This window comes from Pimephales promelas, chromosome 21, assembly GCF_988280905.1.
Source record: "Pimephales promelas chromosome 21, fPimPro1.hap1.1, whole genome shotgun sequence".
Lineage (NCBI taxonomy): Eukaryota > Metazoa > Chordata > Actinopteri > Cypriniformes > Leuciscidae > Pimephales > Pimephales promelas.
Window position 1 is genome coordinate 20,020,390 of NC_142789.1, and position 22,438 is coordinate 20,042,827.

At 38.2% G+C, this 22,438-nt stretch overlaps 2 protein-coding genes across 6 annotated transcripts in view; one reads left to right on the forward strand and one right to left on the reverse strand.

The window, feature by feature from the left end:
- tp53inp2a (tumor protein p53 inducible nuclear protein 2a) overlaps positions 1-19,601 on the forward strand; it is a 42,518-nt gene extending 22,917 nt beyond the window's left edge. For 2 of the 5 annotated variants that reach the window (XM_089125300.1, XM_089125299.1), the window contains 3 exons: positions 17,714-17,941; positions 18,910-19,009; positions 19,129-19,601. In XM_089125300.1, coding sequence (XP_088981426.1) covers positions 17,824-17,941; positions 18,910-19,009; positions 19,129-19,384 — 474 coding nt within the window. In that variant the 5' untranslated portion in view covers positions 17,714-17,823 and the 3' untranslated portion in view covers positions 19,385-19,601. Of the gene's footprint in view, positions 1-7,313; positions 7,438-16,621; positions 16,814-17,713; positions 17,942-18,909; positions 19,010-19,128 lie in introns of those variants that run through there. The other 3 variants (XM_089125301.1, XM_039674078.2, XM_039674077.2) reach the window with 3 other exon arrangements.
- On the reverse strand, positions 12,121-15,079 carry snai1a (snail family zinc finger 1a). The gene is made up of 3 exons (XM_039674073.2): positions 14,779-15,079; positions 13,864-14,367; positions 12,121-13,395 (listed from the first exon to the last, which is right to left on the reverse strand). Exons 1-3 carry the CDS (start codon positions 14,852-14,854, stop codon positions 13,211-13,213), a joined length of 765 nt encoding a protein of 254 aa, XP_039530007.1. The 5' UTR covers positions 14,855-15,079; the 3' UTR covers positions 12,121-13,210.
- Positions 19,602-22,438: the final 2,837 nt, after the last annotated feature.

Here is a 22,438-nt window from a genome sequence, read left to right on the forward strand (position 1 = left end):
TTGTGCTTTTCAATAACATTCAGGACACTGCTTTTCGAGACAAAACAGGTCCCACAATTTTACCTGCCTTTTTTCTACTTTGAAATGAATCACGATCACTAGAATGTACCTAACTCAAATGTAGGAAAACTTGAATTATGTTTAATTAGCCTACATTTTCTGTGTGCCATCCCTATAATAAAATAAAATATAACATTTTGGGAAAAATTGGCAATGTATTGCATTTCATTCAGTAAAAAACTCTGAATTTTCTGAATTAACGAGTTAATTATCTCAGAATTACGAGATAATTTTTCATGGGAAAAAAGTTTTTGCTCTGTTTTTCTGAATTAACGAGTTACTTATCTCAGAATTATGAGATAGCCTAATTTTTTTTCTTAAAAAAACATGTTTTTTTCTGTTTTTATGAATTAATAATGAGTTACTCATAATTTTGAGATAATTAAGTCATTCATTCCGAAAAACAGAGTAGATTTCCTCAAATGAAAGCTTCCGTATAGAAACAAATAGCTATAGCAACTTTTTGTTGTTAGATTTTATGGTGTGACAATTTATGAAAAATTGCTTTTGCAAATAAAAAAAAAGTATCCTTTTTCGTGTTCATATATTTGTCTAATTTTAGAATTATTATAAGTAGCCTAATAAAGGAAAAAGACAATTAAACGGGTTATACCGGAGGCTGGACCATTATAATCATGAATAGGCTAACTCCGAACATGTTAATCAGAGTAATCCAAAAGAATGTCTTTGTAAATAAACTGACAGTATTTCAGAGCAATTGGTTTTGTCCCAATATTGAAGTGAGGTGCGTTTGGCTTTGGCGCTATCTCCTGGTATTGTCTAGTTATTGGTGTGGATAGAAAGTGATTGCGCGGGTGTGGCTTGCGGGAGTTTGGTGTGGTAGGTAGATTAATCGCACAATTTGCTCTTTACATTAGATTTAAGACTACTGATGAAAATGAAATACAGAATAGTGCCCAGTCACGTCTTCTGAAATACATTCTGTCCAGTTAGACGGTGGGCCGAACGCTGCTATCTAAGTTGAACAGTGATGGAACAGTCTTTATGACTAATGGAAACTCGAATAACTACTAATCTAGGATTCTCCTGGTCTGATTACTGCACTTTTAATTAAAGTTACTTGAATGGAAATACCCCTACTAAATGACGATCATAATTAGCTGTGAGATCTTTATTATTTTAATTAGCACTCTTTGTAGGGATGCTATATTGTAATCGGCCACTAGATGGCCCCATGTGCCACTTTAACCGTAAAGTTAACTGAAGAGAGTAAAACATTGTTCATAGTACACACTTTCTTTCTGTATTTGTAAGTGTGCAATTTTATTATAGGTCATCTTTTAGCATTTGTTGTGACACCAAATGATGACACCATGGCAAAACAACTGTTTTCTGAGTGTTTGTCATAGACTGTAAAAGAAAAAGTGTTTGCAAGGTGAAGACTGAATTTACAGGCCTGTAATGTCTGTCCGTAAGGTCTGTGTTTCTCTGCCTCATATGGAATTTGTTCTTGAACATTCCCCACTTCACATCCAGACATGATGGCTAAGTGTGTTTATACATAACCATTTGGCTATTAAAACATCTATATTTAGATCTTTACAGCAATGTTCTCTCACATACAGGAATGTTTTCATTCCGTTCTCCCACTAATTCTGAATATCTTGATTGTCACGTACATGTCATGTTCGCTCACAGATGTGAACTATGACGGGGAGGAGAAAGCATAGAAAAAGCTGCTCACAACATTAGCTCAGACAAGAACGGTGCCTTGTTCAATATTTCATTATCACATGATCATCTGCATCCACTGTTTTTCTTTTCAAGCATTCTTTCTCTGGATGTCATATGGACAGGAAAGGGTTATCTGACAGGAAGTGGAAGTCCTCCTGCCGCCCCATCCTGTAGCTGAAGGTCTGTGAGCCAGGAACCCCTGCTCCCCTCCCCTCCCCTCCCCGTCCCTCCGCAGGGCATGGCTGCCCGCTTGTGTTTTGGTAATCTTCATCCACCCTGACCTGCTGGCCTGCTCCTGGCGCCAGCAGTCTCAGAGCCCCCCCTCACCCCCCGATCCCCTTGGCTAATTCAGTCCAGCTGTTGCAAGGTGCCTCGGCCACCCCCACCCATCACTGCACTTGCCATATCCTTCACTAACACTAATATGCTGCCTTTGCGGAAAAGACAGAGCACTTTTTATGCTCTTGTGAGACCAGGTATAAGAAGAACCTTGTAACTGTTATTTAGCAAGTAAAAGAAATCCGTTCAGGCTGACTGAAGAGTTTCAGTGCCACTGGACCAAAGTTTAGATGAACGTACCAGACAAAATTTTAAAACATTATAATTTAAAAAAAAATTTTCCTTAATTTGTATGTTTCTTCCCTGACTTCCAGTAGATAAATAAAAGTTTATTTTTATATTATACATTTTATATTTATTTTGTTTTGTTTTTCATTATTAATTGTTTTTTCTTACCCCTTATTATATCATATTATTCTTATTTGTTTTGTTTAGTTTATTATTATTTTTCTTAACCCACTCCTTTTTTCTTTTCTTTTTTTAACCATAAAATTCCCAAGACAAACCTTTCTCTACCAATATAACACATTTGAAAATAAATTAGAAAAAAATTAATAATAATTTTTGCCATTTTCGTCCTGGAAAAGGTCTAAGAATTTTATCCAGGACAAATCTAAGCATGTGTTTCCCTTTGCCATTTATTTTTTTGCTTGTTGATCTCTCTGAAATATATGAACATACAAATTCCAAAAGATTTGTTTAATTTGCCGCTGAAACGTATCAACAGCCGCTCTCGCATTAGCATGAATGTGAACAGACCCTCAGTTGACTTGCCGTGTCCATATTGAAATCACATGCAGACCATGAGCTTTGTGAATGAGGAGATGATAGAGAGGGCTCTGTTTCCTCTACTGTGGATGAGTGCAGAGGAATGCAGTGCTTTAAGAGACCTCTATCTCTGCTGCTTCGTAAGACTCTGGGAATGCACTTGCTCGGTTTTGTGCGTGTTTATATGGGAGAGGTATAATTGTGTGCTTTGTTTAGATGTTTATTTCAAAAATCGCATGTGTTTTAGTGGCCGTTGCCACCTTGCTTGTTTTTGCCAAAATGTCCTAAATGGGAACAGTCTATAGAGACATGGAGCTTTTGATGTACCTACCACACCCAGAGAGAGAGAGAGAAAGGGAAAGAGAGACAGTAGGTGAACTCATGTGTAATGTTGGCTCAAATGGAGGTCAGGTTGCTGTGGGATTTCCTCCCTCAACCCTCTGATGTTCTCTTATTCTCCTCATCCCTCTTTTCTGCGTTTCCTCTCTCTGGCTCTGTTGAGATTTTTACAACACTAGGTCTCATTTTGCTCATAAAACTTCTTTTTTTTTACACAAGTACCTACACAATTGAATTAAAAAAAAAACAAGTTGCATTACACAAAAGTTCACTTAGGTGTCAACCAACTCTTTAATGCATGCATTTAATGCATCTTTCTAAGCAAACACCAGTGTTTGTTTTGTAAAGGGCCATTTAGAGGGGGATTCAAGCTCTCTGGTCCGTGCACATAGACTCAAACCACTTAACAAACCGACCATATCACAGAGACAATGAAAATCCCCTTCCTGCTTCGTAAAAGTGAGAAGCCTTTTCACAGCTGATGGCCGACAGGTGATTGCACAAGGACGATGACAGTGTTTGAACTGCAGACAGGTGTTTGTGCCATTTGCCCAATTCAGACTTATCACTGGGGTGTTAAAAGTGAGGGTGGGTGGAGGAGGGCTGGCTGAAGTTTACTGGTATGTGAGCAAAAGCCGTTATCCTACAGTTCTTTGATCTAAGGTGTGAATGTCCGGCATGGTGGGCGAGTGTCATTCATTTAGCGTTCCAGTGAGAGACAGGGTTCTTTTGATAGAGCTCTGCATTAAAACAGTGCTGTGAAAGGCTCGAAGGTCCACGTTGCTTAAACACACAACTACCTTTGTATGTGTTGTAAGCGAACATAGAAGCAAAAGAGGAAGAGCGATTCTTATACTTGATACCCAGCACTAAAGACGACAATAAATACCTTTTAGAATTTCGCAAAAAAAAAAAAAAATCTTATTAACTATCTTTGACTTTTTCAGTAAAAATATCTAAACATCTTATCTGAACAAGATATTGTTTTATAAGGTTTATATATATTTTATATATTTTTCTTATTTTTTATCAGTTTGGTAAACTCAGAAGTTATTTTTTTTTTAGTTATTAATTGTAATATTAATTGTAAAGGTTGTAAAAGTAATGTTAATTCTTACTTATTTACTATATTTATTAATTTCATTATTTCTCATACTCCATTATTCTAAGCATAAAATCCACCTAAAACAGGATTTAAAAATATGATTATATTTTATATTAAATAATTATATGTATTTCTATATTTATTATGTTTAACATCTTACAAAACCCCTCTTATTATCTTTTTAAAAGAGTTTTGCTTCTCGAGTATATCTTGTTTAAGGGATGTATGGATATTTTGAACTTTTTTGCAGTAAACTTAATTATAAATGTCCTCCCAAGGTTCACTTATTAGATCTCCCTCTCTTAGATTTCATGGTCACCACAGAGTCTCTGAATTGCAAACTGAAATGCTTTGGTCTACACACCATTACAATATTTAAAAACATGAGGGACTTTTAGTCCGTATGTTCATGGCTCATTACAGTCTTTATATTACAAGGCAAGCCAGCATTCCTATAACCCAAAGCTCAGTTGGGTGGCAAGTCTTTCAGCATTCTTTGCGTGAAGCCTTTTAACTTTTGGTAAGGGAAAACAACAAGCTGCAGTCTAATCACTTCAGCATGAGAGATGTTAAACTGACAGAAGAGAGCAAGATGACAAGAAGATCTGCTTTGTTTAACACATATTCATTCATTTTAGAAGGTGCAAGTGGTGCAAATATGGGCTATGCTTGATATGCAACGCATATGGAGCCATTTCCTCGTGGGGGACCCTGAGAAAAATATGCAGATAATACATAGGCGATTAATGAGCCTTTTAAAGCCCCCAAAACAGGGATGTCCGGAGTCAAATCTCATACGCTTCCCTGCTAGCATGTATGAGAATATGAATGCGTGTGTTTGTGAGTTTTGGAGGAGTTTCATCTCATTTCCTGCTCAAGATCTCTGACATTAATGAGCGAATCCCCCCCTCTCATAATATGTTAGTTTAGAGATTGTGGGTTGTCAAACAACAGGATGAGAAGATCAGAACGATGCCTCATATGAGGATTAGAGACTGCCTGTAGATCAGGGTGACTGTGAGGTTGCAAAAGGCTTCTCGTCATTACTAGGCTGCTGTTTGGTCTCTCCAACAAAAGACCACCCCTGGACGTATGTATTTGTGTTGGGGGAAGGTGCTGGTGGGTTGCATGATGTTATATGACAGCTAGTATACTGTGTATGCTCGAGTGTTAGTTTGTTTAGTTAGATCGGCAAACTGAGAACCACCCCACGTGATTCCGGTTTATAAACAGCTTTTCATCAGTCATGTATTAAATTTTATACAATTTTAAAAAGTTGTTCAGAACACACCCAGTCAGAAGTTCACGCCCCCTTTTACAGGTCGACAACAACAGGAAATTCAAGAGTTAAAGTCTCGAAATGGCGTGAGGTACCAATGATCGAACAGTAAAGTTTTGACACTTGTCCATCTGGGGTTGAGTCTGTGAATAACGGCACTCTTTTCCGTCCGCATGTGTGAGGAAAAGCCTGGGCAGTGGGAGCTGAGCACAGGATACAAGCCGCTATGCTCAGGAACAAGTTAAGTACGAGCTGCTAGCCAGACCTAAAATTGGACTTGCATCCTCCATGTGCCTCACTTCCCTCTCTCGCTTAAGTTTTCAGCCAACGCCTACATTCGTTTTTACAGTCAAGGATGTTTCTCTTGTTTTGGAAAGAATTTTAGTCTTGAGTCATTAGGCATTTCTACATGACTCCAAGCAATTGACGAGGATATTTAGAGTAATTGGTGTGGGTCATGTTCTTAAATCATAATTGGTACAATATGTGATGAATGTAATAAATGACTAATAATTCGACAAAACCCATCTGTGGAATTATTATTCTATTAGACCTTAAAGAGGAAGCGTGTGATTTCTACACTATAGTGGCAGCCAATGGAATCGCAACCTGTTTGTTTGAACTGCCCCAAAGGGTTGGATATTACAACATTAACAGAGAAGTCCAAATTAAACGACTCGTAAATGTAAGTACACATTGATGGCCTAAGACACGAAAATAGCAGTTTGTTTGATAAAACGAACAGTATTTATATCGTTTTTACCTCTTGTAACCACAGCCACGTCCAAGTGATCTGAGGGCGCGGGCGCTTCGTGGTAAAAACGATATAAATACTGTTCGTTTTCTCTCACAAACCGCTCATTTTGTGTTTTAGGCCAACAATGTGTACATTTACGAGTCATTAAATGATTTTTAATTTGGACTTTTCTGTGCACGCTCTTTGAGGAGGTGACCATAGACCTCCATTATATGACTGATAGACGAACGGTTTGACATAAAAATCTAAACTACTGCGGAAACAAAGACACCTACATCTTGGATGCCCTTGAGGTAGGCTAAAACATACTAAAAATTAATTGAAGTCACCATCACACAATATAATCGGCCCGATTTTGGTCCTAACTCTCCCCTTCCCACAAGGTAACGTCCTGATTATCGTTTCTGTAAAAAGCAGTCCAAATATTATTATTGTAATTTCTTATTTAGACCAATCTACGTTAGACCAATCTATGTTTAAATGTAACAAATTCATTTGTAACCATTTTACATATAAGTTGAATAAATTAACAAGGTAAATGTATTGTTTACAAACATTGAACATTAGGACTACCTGTTGCGTGGCTGTAAAACAGCAGTGAAACCTGTTTAATAACAGTAATTTTTGCAATAGCTGGTGTGCAGACATTTTGGTTCAATTGATATAATTAGGAAGGTCACTATGGGAATCTTCTTGAGCGCCTTCGTTTGCTATCTGGTTGTTTGGCAATGAATTTTGCCGTTTGATTTGAGGTTCAAAATCAGTGCATGGACTGAAATTAGAGGCTTCATGCTCTCGCTTAATGTGGATCTCCTCGCAGCAGTCTGCTTCCTGTCCTGAGGTTTACACGGTTTATTTTTCTCAGCATGACCCCCACAGTTACCCCAACCCCTGTGTGTGTGGCAGACTCGGGGCCAAGGGAGCCCAGGCGCCACACATTCGCGCTCGGCTCTCCTTCCCCTCGCTTCTCACTGGAACTGAGACCTCAGAAACACATGTCTCTGATCAAGTGCAGCCTGCGTCATTGGTTAGTAAACACGCAGCTCCAGGAAAACCAACAGAGAGCACATTCATCTTCAGCAACCCTGTGACTTAGTGAGTGTGTGATTCATTATTCTGTAATAAGGTCTCTCCGCTTCTCCAGCGGCCCTCTGGCAAACTCTGAAGCTCTTGGAGAGGGAGATGAGGGCCTTTGTTTGCATTTTGTTTGGTGGTTTTGTTTAGATGCTATTGTTCACGGGAGACCTTGGAGAAGTTGATGCAGAAGTATCTGTCAGTGATTAGGCTGTTCGTACTAGGGCACATATCATGGACAGACGTTGAAAGATGTGGGTTATGTGAGGTGATGTTTGAGATAGAAATGTGGGCTTCTTTCATCTGTCAAGTCCTACATCCTTATAAACAAACAACACTTTGACATTAAACTGCGCTCAGTTTCGCATGCAACTGATTCATAAGTGTGTTGGCCTGAAATAAAGAAAATAAATCTGAAAGGTATTACACTCGATTGCATATATTGTGTCCAGAACCTGAAAATGTAGTATATGGAAGTAGGAAGTCATCAAGGCATGTCTGAATCCATTATTTGTAGATCTGTCCACTTAAATGCCTCCATCTGGAAAATTTTAAAGGTGGCACAGATGTGTCCTCCGATGCTTATGATTTCCCACAATTCTGATCTTGCAGTCTGGCATTTGTTTGAAAGAATAACAATGCTGTTTGACGGAGCTTTTTATAAATGAACATTTTATAAGATTACAGCACAATACTTTTTCTTTCTTTTTTTTTAGGACAAGTTTGGTATTTTACACTTAAAGCCCTGTTTTAAGATCGTTTCTGATGAAATAGAACGGTTAATAGTTAACAATCCTTCATAAAACGCATTAAACTTTAGTTTAAAAGAGTTGACTTGACTCCATTGACTTGACTTGGGACAAAAACTACGAGTAAACTTGTTGGAAAGCATCTTCTGCAGCGATTTGTACAAATTTCAATCTTAATTCTATTTCCTCAGAAACGACCTTAAAACAGGGCTTTAAGTGTAAAATACAGAACTTGTCCTTTAAATAGCTTTCAGCGGAAATTGCAAGCAATGCTATATTTTTTTTTATAGCTGTAGTTAAGCCCCATCAGTCTCTTGAAATTTGCATCTAATTTGTAATATAAATTTATGTACAAATAATAATATAATATATATAATATAATATATATGTAATATATAATATAAATAATAATAATTTATATATATTTTATAAATTTCAGAATTACAATAAAATACACACTTTTTAGGGGTTTCTTATATATATATATATATAATTGTAGTGATTTTTTAGAGTCATGCTGTTGCTGTGTATGTCCTCCACATACCACAACGTCGGTACCACCATTTCAGAACTGTTATAGATCATCAGATGTGACGTTACAGTGCCTTGGAAGGCGGTCCGAAAGCAGTTTCTTTCATACTTGAACTCTGTCTGTTAATTCATTGAGTGCCTTTTGCCTTCTGACACAGCAGACATAACAGTGTCCTGAGGTACTAACAGCAGATATGCTTGTAATGAAGTTTAGAATACCTGTGGTGAGAGAAACGTGTGACTTTTTGCATTCAGTGGTTTGACACAGACAGTATGGCGGCGTTGGAGCATTCCCTCTGGCGCTAGTTTGTCGTGGGTGCAAAACCCTTCGTGTTTATAAGAGGCTGACAGCTTCTTCCTGTATCCCAGGCCCCGAGCCCCAAGTCTTGGCCAAGGCCCTTGCAGCGCTCTCCCCCTGACTGAGTGGGAGAGCAGGCGTAGGAGGGAATCTTGAGTGGGGGGATGGGGCTCCGCTGCAGTCGCTGAACACTTGAGCCCACTTGTTCTCTCCCTGCAAAGTCAGGCCAATGTAAACTCCCATTTCCTGCCTGGGACTTTGGGTGTCTCTGAGGGAGAGAGATGATCCTCATGTGAAGTAAGGCAAAGACGCATCATTGTGCTCAAATTTAGCCATGCAAAGTTGAGCAAGAGCAAAAGAAAGGGAGTATAAAAGGCACACAACAAGCCTTGAGAAAAGGGCTGGAATGTTAAACACATGCTTTATGGCAGCAGCAGCAGCCACTTTTGGTAAATTACAGTGAACGTTCTGGCACTTGGGAACGCGCAGTGGGGAAGAAGTTCTCCGATTTCAGAGCCAGACGTCTCATTATCCCTTAGGAACGACTGTATGAGAGTGCATATTTAGTTTTCATTTCTTAGCACAGAATATGCACTAAATATTGCTGCGGGTTGCTTTACAGCAAACTCTATGGCGGCACATTGATGTGTTGGCTCACCACACACTTTCCAGGTTTGGAAATGTGCTTTGGAAAAGTTTGATGAATCAGATATACTAGCGTGTGGTCTCTATACCTGCTGACGAAAGCCGAAAGTCAAGCTTTATCAGGAATTTCTTCTTTTAAGTTTCCCACAGCAACTCTGATAACGTCATCTCATTAGACCGCCTCTCCCTCCCCTCTGGGCTTGTTACAAATCGACCACATGTAACTCTTCTGCTTCCATTTCATACAGATGTTTTCCTGTCGGTTTTCCAGAGATTGCGTCCTTCCACTGTTGCACTGCACCTAAAAACGAATGAACCCCAATTGCATCACCAAAATGTGAAGCTTAAACAATTCTTTCCAAACCAGAACCCCCCAGTTCACTGTCGTAAACTGCATGTCAGCACCTGACACATGCATTCCAGAGATTGTGATTGTCTGTGAGTGGTTGAGTGACTAAACGGGAAGAGGCTACTCACACTAACACTCTTTCAGATGTTCAGATCTGGGACAGCACATGGAAGGACTTACCTCATGCTCCACAAACGCACCTACACTTACAATGAGAACTCACTCTTGCTCCTGACAGCAGCTGACTCACTGTCTGGATTCAACAGTTCGGTCTGATTAATGTAGATGTGTTTCCACTAGGAGCTTACAGCACAAGTGCTGTTGGAAGATCCATTTTAGCTTTTCACATTCAAATTTTTACCACTGTACGGACAACAGAGTATGGCAGCCTGTTTCCACCTCAAAGTAAAAAATGAAAAAGGTAATTGCGAGAAAGTTTAAACTAAGAAATAAACAATGCACAAAGTCGCGAGATTAAAAAACAAACATTTTGAGGTGCAATTGAGAGATATTAAGCTGCATTGTGGTACTAAAGAACAAGCTTAAAGTAGTACTAAAGAACATCAATTGTGAGTCAGAATTACGAGAAACAAGTTCGAATAAAGATATGAAGACACGCGAGATTTAAAGCTACACTATGTGATTTTTACCCCCATCTAGCGGTGAAAAGGTATATGACCATCCAGTGAATATTAGTTTCTGTTCCTCTCAATTCTGATTTCGTTTTAACTCTTACGGTGGCCAGTGTAGTCCAAGATTAACATGGCTTCCAGTTCGACCTCGTCCATGAGAGTTAACTCAAATGTAAACGCGAAAGGCGAAGCTTGAATTAACGGGTATGTTCCTCTTTGGCTAATGTACTTTCAAGATGGAGGGGCAACATGGCGACCGAGATTAGAACCCCTTACCCATATGTATTTTCAATGGCATATTATACACTCACGAGAATACTTTATTACTTGAACGAAGTAAATATACATTAATGAGCACATATGTTTTTGAAAGAACTAAGTGTTTTTAGCTAAGGATAAGCTAAAAGAGTTACAGTGTAGCTTTAAGATTAAGACTGTGAAGTAGCAAATGTGAGATACAAAGTGACACTGAGATTGTCACAATTATCACATTATCACAATTACAACTATCAAAAAGTGGCAAAAACTATGAGAAACAAATTCAAAACTGAGATATGAAGTTACGTTGTGAGGTACAAAGTTGCAACTGTAAGATATTAAGTTGCAATTGCGAGATGTAAAATAACATTGTGAGATTAAAGGTCACAGTTATGAGAAACAAAGTCGCAGTTGTGAGATATAAAGCTGCATTGTGAGAAATAGTCGCAATTGTGATAAATCGTGAGGTTCAAAATCAAAACTGAAAAATAAAGACATACAAGTCACATATAAAGTTGCAATTGATATAAAGTTTTAATTCCAAGGTGGAAACAGGCTTTCATAGCAGAGATTTGACCCTAGCTCAGTATGATTATTTAGTCATTACAGTTACACATGCCAGGTTTTGAGGTCAGCAGAGATAGAAGCGCCTTACATCAATGCAGCATACACACGCAACTCTTCCAACGCTCGTAAGCAAAGCTTCCAACATGAAAATATTTATGCAAGACATTCCATCAGTTTGCCTCACAGCAATACCTCCTGAGGCAAATTTACAGTTTGAACGAACACAGAGCGCTCAGCTTAAACGCCATCAGGCCACAACGACATCTTTATGTCTTGTATATAAAACGGATCTGCTGCACTGACCGTGCATACACAAAAAGATCAACACACACATGCGTGTGCATAAGCAGGCCAAGAGTCCGTTCTGGGTAAACCGCTTTGTTTGCGGAGAGCGAGTGAGTGTGTGCGTGCAGCAGGACAGGTGTGTGGGGCAGGTGCATGCAGTTGTCCCTCTGCTGTCATAGTGCGTTCACCTGCCACCCAGCAAACATCACAGTTACAAACCAGTGAGTCACTTCTATTCATTAGAAATGAAACGCCGCTCTTCCTGATAATGCATTTCAACAGCTTCAAATAGCATGAGCAATCAGATTACCAGTATGAGTCTTTTTTTTTTTTGACACTTTGTAACTGTGGCGAATCCAAAACAAGTGAGTATGAATCAAAGTCTTTGTATAAACTTAAATTATTTTATTGGGTGGAAATGATTTGGACAAATACAAAGAGACATGAAATGTATATAATATATATAAAAAAGTATGCTAAAAAAATTGCACTGAACTCATTCAATATCATTCAAAAGAAAATCATGCATGAAATTGGCAGTAAAATGTGACATATTAGGGTTGAAATGTCCACATGCATTGTGAACAGAATATGAAAAATATTGATGGCGATTTACTAAGACTATCCTTTTCGTCACATCAGATAAAAATATAAAGTGTTGCAAGTCATCGCTTGAAAAAAACATCTGAGGTACAAAATAGAAAAAATGTTAAATTACAAAAAGTAGCATGGCTTTGGTTTAAATGTCCAATCATTTTTTTTAATAGTACACAATGACAGGACTTCAATACTCTTTGGTAAACTGGAGTGCATTTTAAAACTCAGGCCCTGTACAACAAAAGGAGTGATAAAGGACACAGAGTAAAAAATGAAAATAAAAAAATATCTGTGGTGAAAAGAACAAACATCAAAAAGAAAAAAAGTGAAGAACCATGCGCATGCAGGTTACAACCCACTAAAAACAACAACACCAGTCAACTGTAGTCCATTACGACTCTCAAAGTGTGTTTCTAGAGAAATTGGCAGACGCCACCTGTTATCAGAGAGATGTGACGGTCAGGGCCAGGGCACCTGTTAGCACACTGCCTCCGCACCACAGAACAGCTGTCTGTCTGTATGCATATGTTTGCGTGTGTGTGTGTCATGCTGAGAGACATACCCTACCATAGTGAGCCCACCCCCAACCTGACAGCAGCTGTCCCTGCTTCAGGAATCCTAGCTGAACAGCCATTATACTTTAAACATTCATAATTCCTTCATTTGAAGTATTGTGGTTAAGAAAAAAAAAGTCTGACGTGGCATTTTGGAAATGTATCGACCATGTTATGTTTAAGAAGTCTGCTTAAATGCCGCATCATCCTTCTCCTGTTGCATTTTGCATATTGCATATATGCGCGGGTGTTGAGAGAAGAAGGGCACGGTCATTATTATCTCACAGGGCACCGAGTCCTGAAGTAGAATAAAATGTCTCCCGGTGTCCTCAGGCCGTGGAGGGACAGCAGCCGGCGGCGCTGTGTTTCTGCAGCAAGGACATGCGGCTGAAGGTGCGAGAACAGGTGTTGCACTGGTATTTCTTCACATCCGCGTGGGTCTGCAGGTGCGCACGCAGGTTAGAACGGTCTGCGAAGGCACGGTTACAGTGTGGGCAGGAGAATGGACGCTCACCTGAGAGGGAAAAAAGCAATTTAAAGCTAAAAACAAAAAACATGTTGTCTAAGGAGTTAACAGTCACATGGTAACCTGATTGAATCAACCACAAGTACACAAAATAAGTGGCTACTCAGCAAGGATGATAACAAGTGCTCCTTAGCATTCTTGATTAACTTATCTTTGCTTATCTCTGCTCTCACACAAGTGATTGATAAGATTGTCCTATTGTGTCATTGTTAAAAAGATGTCAACACAATGAGTGATCAATGAAAAGCAATTCTATTGAGGACAAACTCACTTGACTGAGTGAATCACTAAACTAACGGTGTTGCATTAATGAAATGATTGCGAAAAGAGATTTTAGAAAATGAGTGATATTTTCATCTTTAAATTAAAAACACAATGCAAAATTAGCATGAACCACATTAAGTGCTAGTAAGACATTTTGTAATTAAGTTTGTTGAAGAAAAACAATTGATTTACCTGTATGCGTGCGAATGTGTCCTCTTAACAGCCAGGGTCGGGAGAAAGCCTTTCCACAGGTGGGACAGACACATGGTAGGGTGTGTGAGCGGATGTGCATCTTTAGGGCACCGAGACTGTTGTATTCTTTGGGGCAGTGCTTGCAGAAGAAGGCCGGTCGAGTGACTGGGACGGTGGCCTCGCTCTTGTCCTCTCTCTGTCCGGCCCTGTTCTTGTTGTTGCGTCTCGGCCTGCTGGTCTGTTGGGGGTGGTAGGTGTCTGAGGAATCTGGGCTCGGTGGGTCTGATGTGCGTCCTTCATCCTCTTCTCCGCTGCTGCTGCAGCTGACGCTGCTGGACGGGGAGCTGAGGTCCAGCGGGCCCTGGCTAGTGGATGGGGATGTGGGATTGTGCAGGGAAGGTAGCAAGCTGACATCCCAAACCAGTCCAGTGGTCAAGCAAGTCACTGGGAAGTCATTGCTGACTGCTGGAAGTTCTGCAAGTGGGTATCTGTCTGGCAGAGTATCTGATGGATGAGAGGAAGCGAAAATAAGTTCCTAATGATATTTACAACCATATTAGTTGCTATAGAATTTTTGGACTTTGGATTGCCAGGGAAAAGCACAGGACACTCAGTTGCAACAGAAGTAGAAACTCAAAAAACACATGTGCATCACATGCAACCAGATACAGTGAAGAAAGGGCGCTGTGTAGCCTATAGATTGAAATTCCGCAAGGGAAATGATAGAAAGCTCATATTTTGTTATTAAAACAATTTATATTTAGCGTTATAGTAATATGTCCGATGTACCGATGACACAAATGCAATCCCCTGGGTACTTTTATCAGAATAACAAATTTAGAGGCCAGTTGAACACTTTTAAAAATCATTTTACGTTTAGATCGATTCGATTTTTTAAAAGGGAGCCAAACTCACCGTTCTGACATTCCAGCTCGCTGTAGTTTGGCCTCTTGCTGGTGAAATACTTTTTTACCAGGAAAGACCGAGGCATTCTGAACTCTTCAGTTTTAACAATCCAGTCCAAATATTTTTCAAGGCAAAAAATTATCTGAAACGCCCCGCTTCAGATAGTCCTTAAAATGTACCGTCTTCGCCAATCCGCAGTTCTTGTAACGTTAACACTAAACACTGATCTGAAATGGGCTACAATTAGTTAGTCTGTACTTATTTAAAACAGTCTGACAGACTGAGTGGGTATACGTCCATTTGGACCCGCCCAAAAGAACAGCCTACAGCCATCGCTGTCGTCAGTGTTTCATTTAATTACCCAGCACTTGACTGCTGCCTAGGTGTGAATGTTCCCAAGCGCACTTCGCAGGTAATGCACACAAGTGAATTGTTTAATTCGTGCCTATCAAGATCATGCAAATTAGCCAATCTAAATTCATTGTTTACTTCGCGGCTCCAAGTCAATGTGCATAAAGCCAGATCATTGTTCATTTAAATAAAAGCTTTTGTGAAGGAAATGTTTGCCATCTCCAAAGTATGCACAATGAAGGATAATATAATTAGCATGTGCAACATAAATCTGTAGTCTACTTTCTATCAAAGCACGCTCTATGCCAGACCGGGTTTGTATGGTTTGTGCAGATGCAGCGTTTAAGAAATGTTCACTAGCTGTCATCACTTTTTATTTTATCGTCAAGATTATCATACAGTGAAATATATGTTGTGGAGATGTTTTATTTACTATTTTTGATAAGCTGACAAGTGCACAATGCACCTTTCAACAGATGTCAGGACGAGCCTGTGATGATTTTGATGTGAGAAAGTGGTACAATTTTGATTATGGCTCCACCTTGTGGTAATAAAATATAATTATTTTGCGTAGTTTAACGGTTTTCTCGCGCCCATGATATGAAACAAGTTTGCGTCCACATTCCACAAAGTTTGATGAAGTGCACTAAAAACGCAAAAATCTTTTATTATGTGTTTAAAAGGCCCAAATATAGGCTTATCAATTATAATTAAAAATATCTAATGTGACTTATTTAACTTTATTTAAAGAACATTTTCCCGCATTCACTTACTAGCAATCATATTATGCATATATTGCCACGTTCTTTTTAATTATATTTAATTAAGTTTAATTAATTCATTTCTACTATTTATAGAAAAGACGTAACGTTAACCAGTTATATGTATTTGTTAGTGATATGTTAATAAGAAGCCATAACCCTGATAAAACTGTAAGACTATTACTAGTGGTTATTATTAGTGGAAAGTAACTTAGTACCATTTACAGTTTACTAAAGGCGCATTTGCTGTATAATGCGGTAAGATGTTACACCATTGAAAATGTCACTAACTCTTATTGCGTCTTATTCCATAAAGTGCGAGTCAGCGACTTTCTGCTAATATTACATTTATATTAGTGTTCCACTGAAGAAAGCAAGACATGATGGTTTGGAACAACATGAAGGAACATTGCTCTGGTCTGCGTACTTCCCAGATTTCAGAGTCATCCGTTGCTGCGGCACATTCTGCAGTTTTCAAATTTTGTTGATTGGCACGCCCCTCGACATGTCCAACACATTTCCTCCACAACTGAACTGGAATCAGTTTTACTTACGGTTGATCCGTGAGTTTTACATAGACATATACATGTATATATGTCTATGTGAGTTTTATAGTTTCATGTAAAAAAAAAACTGTTCCCAGGTCAGCTAATAGATGACAAACGTATAATAAACGGTTACATTTCTGGCTCCACCTCTCGTTTTGTGTACGAATCTTATTGGACTAGCCTACAGCAGTAGGCGGAGCTACTTCGCTGGGCTTTTTGTTTTTATTATCAGCTGTTCGTTGGGATACTGCGGTGCTATCATTTGCAAAAATAAACAAAAGATCATATATTCTGCACGTCTACCTCGGAAACTACCGAAAAAGTCCAACGATTTATTTTTAACAAATTAGACGGCGGAAAATCGGTTGCTCTATTAAGAAGTAGGTAGTATGTTTTACTTAAGCCTCGATTTTAGCTATGTAAGAAAATCTGTAACGTTATATTCGCTAAATGTTTTATTTGTAGTCTATAAATGCATTGTATGCAAATTTGTATGTATCACACATGCTCATACTATAGCCTATTTCTTAATCATAATCTTCTATAGCCATGTTTCGCTTTTTTTCACCGATTCATATGTGATGTTTGCAGTATTTGTCATTTACATTTCTTCTACAACATTTTTTATTTGTAGCCAATTGCACAATGATAAATGTGTTCCCCTTGTGTTTTCCTTGACACCTTGACATGACTAACGTTAGCGAAAGAGCAAAACAAACCATCGACATATAGTAAATGTTATTTGATAAATGCTGCTTAATGAATCCTGCATTCAAATACAAACAAACATTGAAATTAAATCATTTTCACATGATACAGATACCATGTTTTCAGAGAAAGTGTAGGTATTGTTTCAGTGGCACACCCCCCAGCTGGAGAACGACAGATGGACTCCAACAATAGAGCTGGGGTCCAACAATGCACTCCCAAAATTCTGTTCATCCATCTTTGTGGCCATATTATGAACAAATATAACGTTACATAGAAATGGCACTCACATTTAGATAATGTCTTTGTGCCAAAATGTCTTTAATAACTAAACTGGTGACAATGTTCCCTGAATGTTTTGACTTTCTAAGTGTGCATGGATGGGAAAAGCATTTATGCCAGGCCGGTAAAAAAAAGATGCTCTGATTTCAAAATGAAACTTGACCTCAAAATTAGTTCTGAGTTTAAAATAGCTCGTAGCCTGATCCTGTCATGTGTGGTTTCTAAGCAGGCCTTGATTGATATAATTCAAAACAGAGTGTTTAAATTTATAGTCACATGTTTCCTTTACCAAAGGTCTGGCTGAAGTCATTCTGCTGAGATCTGCTCGTAACATCTGCCAGAGAGACCCGTGTACAAGGCAATCCAGTTCACCATCTATTATTAAGTACAATCACGTGAAATTTATGACCATGTTTCAACGGCTCACAAACCTGCTCTTTGGAAGCGTGAATGAACCAACTGTACCAAAACCAGGGTCTCCGGAAGTGGACGAGGAGGGCTGGCTCATGGTCAATGCAGCTGGTGAGTACCGAGACACAAATGTCTCATATTCAGGAACGTCCTAGTGCATTTAATTCAAGGACATTATGGAATATTATGGAAACTTTATGGAAACTGTACTGAAATCCCTGTTGTACACAATATACTTTTGTTGCAATTGTTGTGTTGTACTAAGAAAAGGGAGCATATTACCCCAGTTTTGGTAAAGCCGCACTGGCTACCGGTTATATATCAGATTCATTATACTGTGTTACTCTACGTTTATAAAGCTGTCCATGATTTGGCCCTAGAATATATTATTAGTACTTTAATAAACTAATCTTATATTATAACTAATTCATGTAGACCTCAACGATCACTTAATTGTTTACTTCTCGTAATTCCTAAAACTCCCTTTGAAACTAAAGGGGATCAGGGCTTTTTCTGTTGCCGGCCCAAGACCGTGAAACCACCTGACATCAGATCTGCACCCTCAGTTGACACTTTTAAATCTTGATTGAAAACACATTTGTTTTCTATGGCTTTTAACTCTTGCACAGTCAGTTGGTCTAGTTTGTTGTGGAAAGGGCTTAAATAAACTAGATTTGAGACTAAAGGATAGTCTTGCAGTATAATTTAAAAAATCCCCTTTCAGGTTGTGGTTCACATGTTGTTTTTTACTGTGTAAATATAAGAATAGCTTTTCTATTCCTGGTAATATTTCAAGATGAACACTTACTGAATTGAATTCAACATAGGTTTATTTGATTTCGTCATACTTTTTGGTTATATGAATATCAGCACCTGCAACAAATTAAATATTTGTGCTGAGTTTGGGGCTCTGAATAAAATTGAGGTTTTTTCCCACTCAAATTTTGTTATTTTGTCTAAAGGTTCATTAATCTGTTATATTTTTTATATATATTTTTTAAAGATCTGACAATTATTTATCAGGCTTTACAGGGTTAAGATACAGCTTTCTGTGGTAACTGTATTTTCTTTTTTTGTAGATGGAGAGACATCCTCTGAACCCAGTGAGGTGCAGTTCAAGTTAATAAGAACCCTGTCCAGCACTGAGAAATCTGCTGCCAACTCAGTCAGTGATGCAAGGTAAAACCAATACATCTGCTCAGAGATTGCAATCATTATAACTATTTCTACTGTGAGATTGCGTTGACATTGATCAGTATTGTATTGACTTGAAATGGTGTTGTGCTCTCCTTCTAAAGCAACGTAGATCCGGAAGTCCCTGCTTCTCGAGGCAGTGTTCGAGTATCTCAGCGGCTGGTCTCTCAGTCCGGTGCTCTGGTCAAAGCCACACAGGTGGGCCGGATACAGCGGGCTCAGGCCCGGGCCAACCGCCACAATCTCAGCCGTAATTGCATTCAGCGCCAGAACCACATTCGTCAACGCGTTCCTCAACATTACTCTCGCATACACCGTGTGATGCTCCACCAGCCTGGCCGTCGCAACTTTAATTACTAAGATGCGGAGAAAGTCAACAAGCACGCAAGCACATGCAAGTACCTTGGTGCAAAATAAAAGCTTGATATGAGAATGTTTGAATCATTTTTATTTTGTTATTTATAATGTAGGATTTAATAATCCCAGTTGCAGCAAAAATTATGTTGGCCATCGGAAAATCTGTTTACACATTCTAGTGTACTAGACTGTCATGCAGCAATAAAATTAAGTGAAGGACTTTTGAATTATCATGTCTTCTTTCATTGTAACATTATATAACTCATATAGATCATGTAGTGAAATCCCTTAATTGTGGTGAAGACAATAAAGCAATGGGGTATCAATGGTAATCCATTTCAGCCAGTTTACCTCATTAACATTTATTTATAATAAATAATATACTGTGCCGAAAGCGTTATTGTCATGCAGTGCACTATAGCAACCACGAGGGGGCGCCTGGGTTCGCCTAGTTTGGTCAGGGGGCGCCGTTTTCCAATTTTCTGTGGTCAAAACATGGGTCAAAATGACATGTCTAAATCTAAGGCATGACTGTCTTCCAGAGCGTATTACAAAATCATGAATCATGTTCTTTCCCTATTGTAAAATTCATCCTATTGACAATGTTATACGTTTTTAGTTCGACAATATAATATATATTAACATTGAAGTTTATTAATGGCATTTAGTTCTTCTAGTTTAGCAAGTGACATTATCAGCTATTTGAACTGGATATTTGATATGATTTATGCTCTTAGTAAAATAAATTATTTACATTCTTTTAGAGCTACAAGATACTTTGACTGTTTGATATTTTTCGTTTTTCCACATGAATTTAGCAACTCGTGCTGAGTGGTTTGCTGGATGTGGAATACTTTGTTATTTCTCTTGTTTTTCCCAATTTATTTTCAATTAGAGTAGAGAATAAAGTTTGCATTTTATTGGTTGCTCTGTTTTGTTTCTTTGTTTCTCGGCAAGGACATCATAGCCCTGCAGCATAAACATCACAGATTTCCCAGAATGCTGCTGTCATGTGAACGGGTCATTTTAGTGCATCCAATACATAATCAAATGTGTAGCTGACCAAGATGGTGTTGCAAGGGTATCAACTATTTACTTGAAGCTGGACATTTTTTGCCATCTACACGCAAAATCATTGTTGTGTCAACAATTCCGAAGCAGCACATGTTGCTTATTGTTTCATAATGTTTATCTTGTACTAATAAAGTGCAAGTCTTATTCTATTAATAGGGAAAGTATTTAAAGGTAGTCTTTACCAGTTACATAAAATCTGTCAAAACATTTCATTCTATCAGGCATGTTTAGTGAACATCTTCATAGACATCATGTGATCTGATGGGCAGCCAGATAAATGTCAACTTATTTCAGCTATGTGGTGCCTGTAGGTATTTGAGTTTTTTATCGGGTGAATTGTCCCTGCAGTTTTTCTGTCAGGAAGTGATCATAGAGCATAAAGCAGGTGATGAAATGCATGACTTCAGATGTCTCGTGTTAACTCAAGAGTTCAAAAGGGTTCTTTATATAAGTAGGCAGGTTTTTGCTGAAACATGTCTGCAGATTTATAAAATTAATAATGCATTGGTTCATGGAAAATGTGTGGGGTTTGCAGAACTGTAATTTGCATGCATATGCAATGAGTTAAGATTATTATTCCTTTATTTATTTAGCCTCCTTTTTGGGCAGTTTAAAAGATATTTCCCCATGAACACTTCTATATGGTTTCTTTTATTTTCAGTTAAATTAAGACATATACCGGGTTTTTTTATTTGGACACAGAGGTATAGACGGGGCATTCAGGTCTATCTCATATCTCCTTGCATAGTGAACTGAACTATAGTCGCTGACTTCTTACCCTTTAAAATGTCTGATAGAAAGTTTTTGACAGTGAAAAGAACAAGTTATAAAACAAGTTCATCAAGTTAGTGTTCAAACATTCGAGGTCAGGTGCTTTCAGAGTGCATGATGAATACAAAAGCATGTCATGTCACATGTCTACAAGATGTGAAGGTGTATTTTCTTTTTAATTGTCTTTAATTTAATGGGTTAGTTCACCCAAAAATGAAAATTAAATTATGTCATTAATGACTCACCCTCACATCATCCCAAGCCCGTAAGACCTCCGTTTATCTTTGGAACGCAGATATTTTAGATTTAGTCCAAAACTTTTCTGTCCCTCCATCGAAAATGTGTACGATATACTGTCCTGGTCCAGAAAGGAAATAAAGACATCATCAAAGTAGTCCATGTGACATCAGTGGGTTAATAAGAACGATTTGAAGCAACGGAAATACATTTTGGTCCAAAAACTACGACTAGAACCGGAAGAGAATACAATGCTGAATAAAGTCACAGTTCTTGTTATTTTTGGACCAAAAATTATTTTTGATGCCTCAAAACATTCTAACTAACCCACTGATGTCACATGGACTACTTTGATGATGTCTTTATTTGCTTTCTGGACAAGGACAGTATACCGTACAATACATACATTTTCAATGGAGGGACAGAAAGCTCCCGGACTCTCTAAAACTATCCCAAAAAGACGCTTATACCCAAAATTTTAAGTAAGTATTGTACTTCATGTACAGATGTATGTATTGTTCTTGAGAATTGCTACCATTTTATTGTAACCTAGTTGAGTTACACAACAAGGCAAATTAGTAGGCTATTAGAACACTTTAAAATGCTATAGATTTTATAATTATTTACTTGGTTGTGATAATGCAATCTCTTTGTGAGTGACATTTGTCACATTGTTTTGTTTTCTATATCTTCTCATCTCTTCTCAGAGATGTACATGCATTTTACTCGTTTATCAAGTCTGGTAGTGGGTCTCTACAGAATGGCACTAACAATGACATCGTCACACCACTGTCCATTAACCAAAAAAAGAGAGAAACAACAACAACCGTGTTCTCAGGTAAAGTAACTTACTTTTTATATATTGTTAGAATAAATTCTTTTAACATATTTATTTTAAGTGAACGACATATGAAAGAAATCTGCAGTCTTTACATTGGGAAACAACATTGCATATAGGCTAAATACCATAGCCTA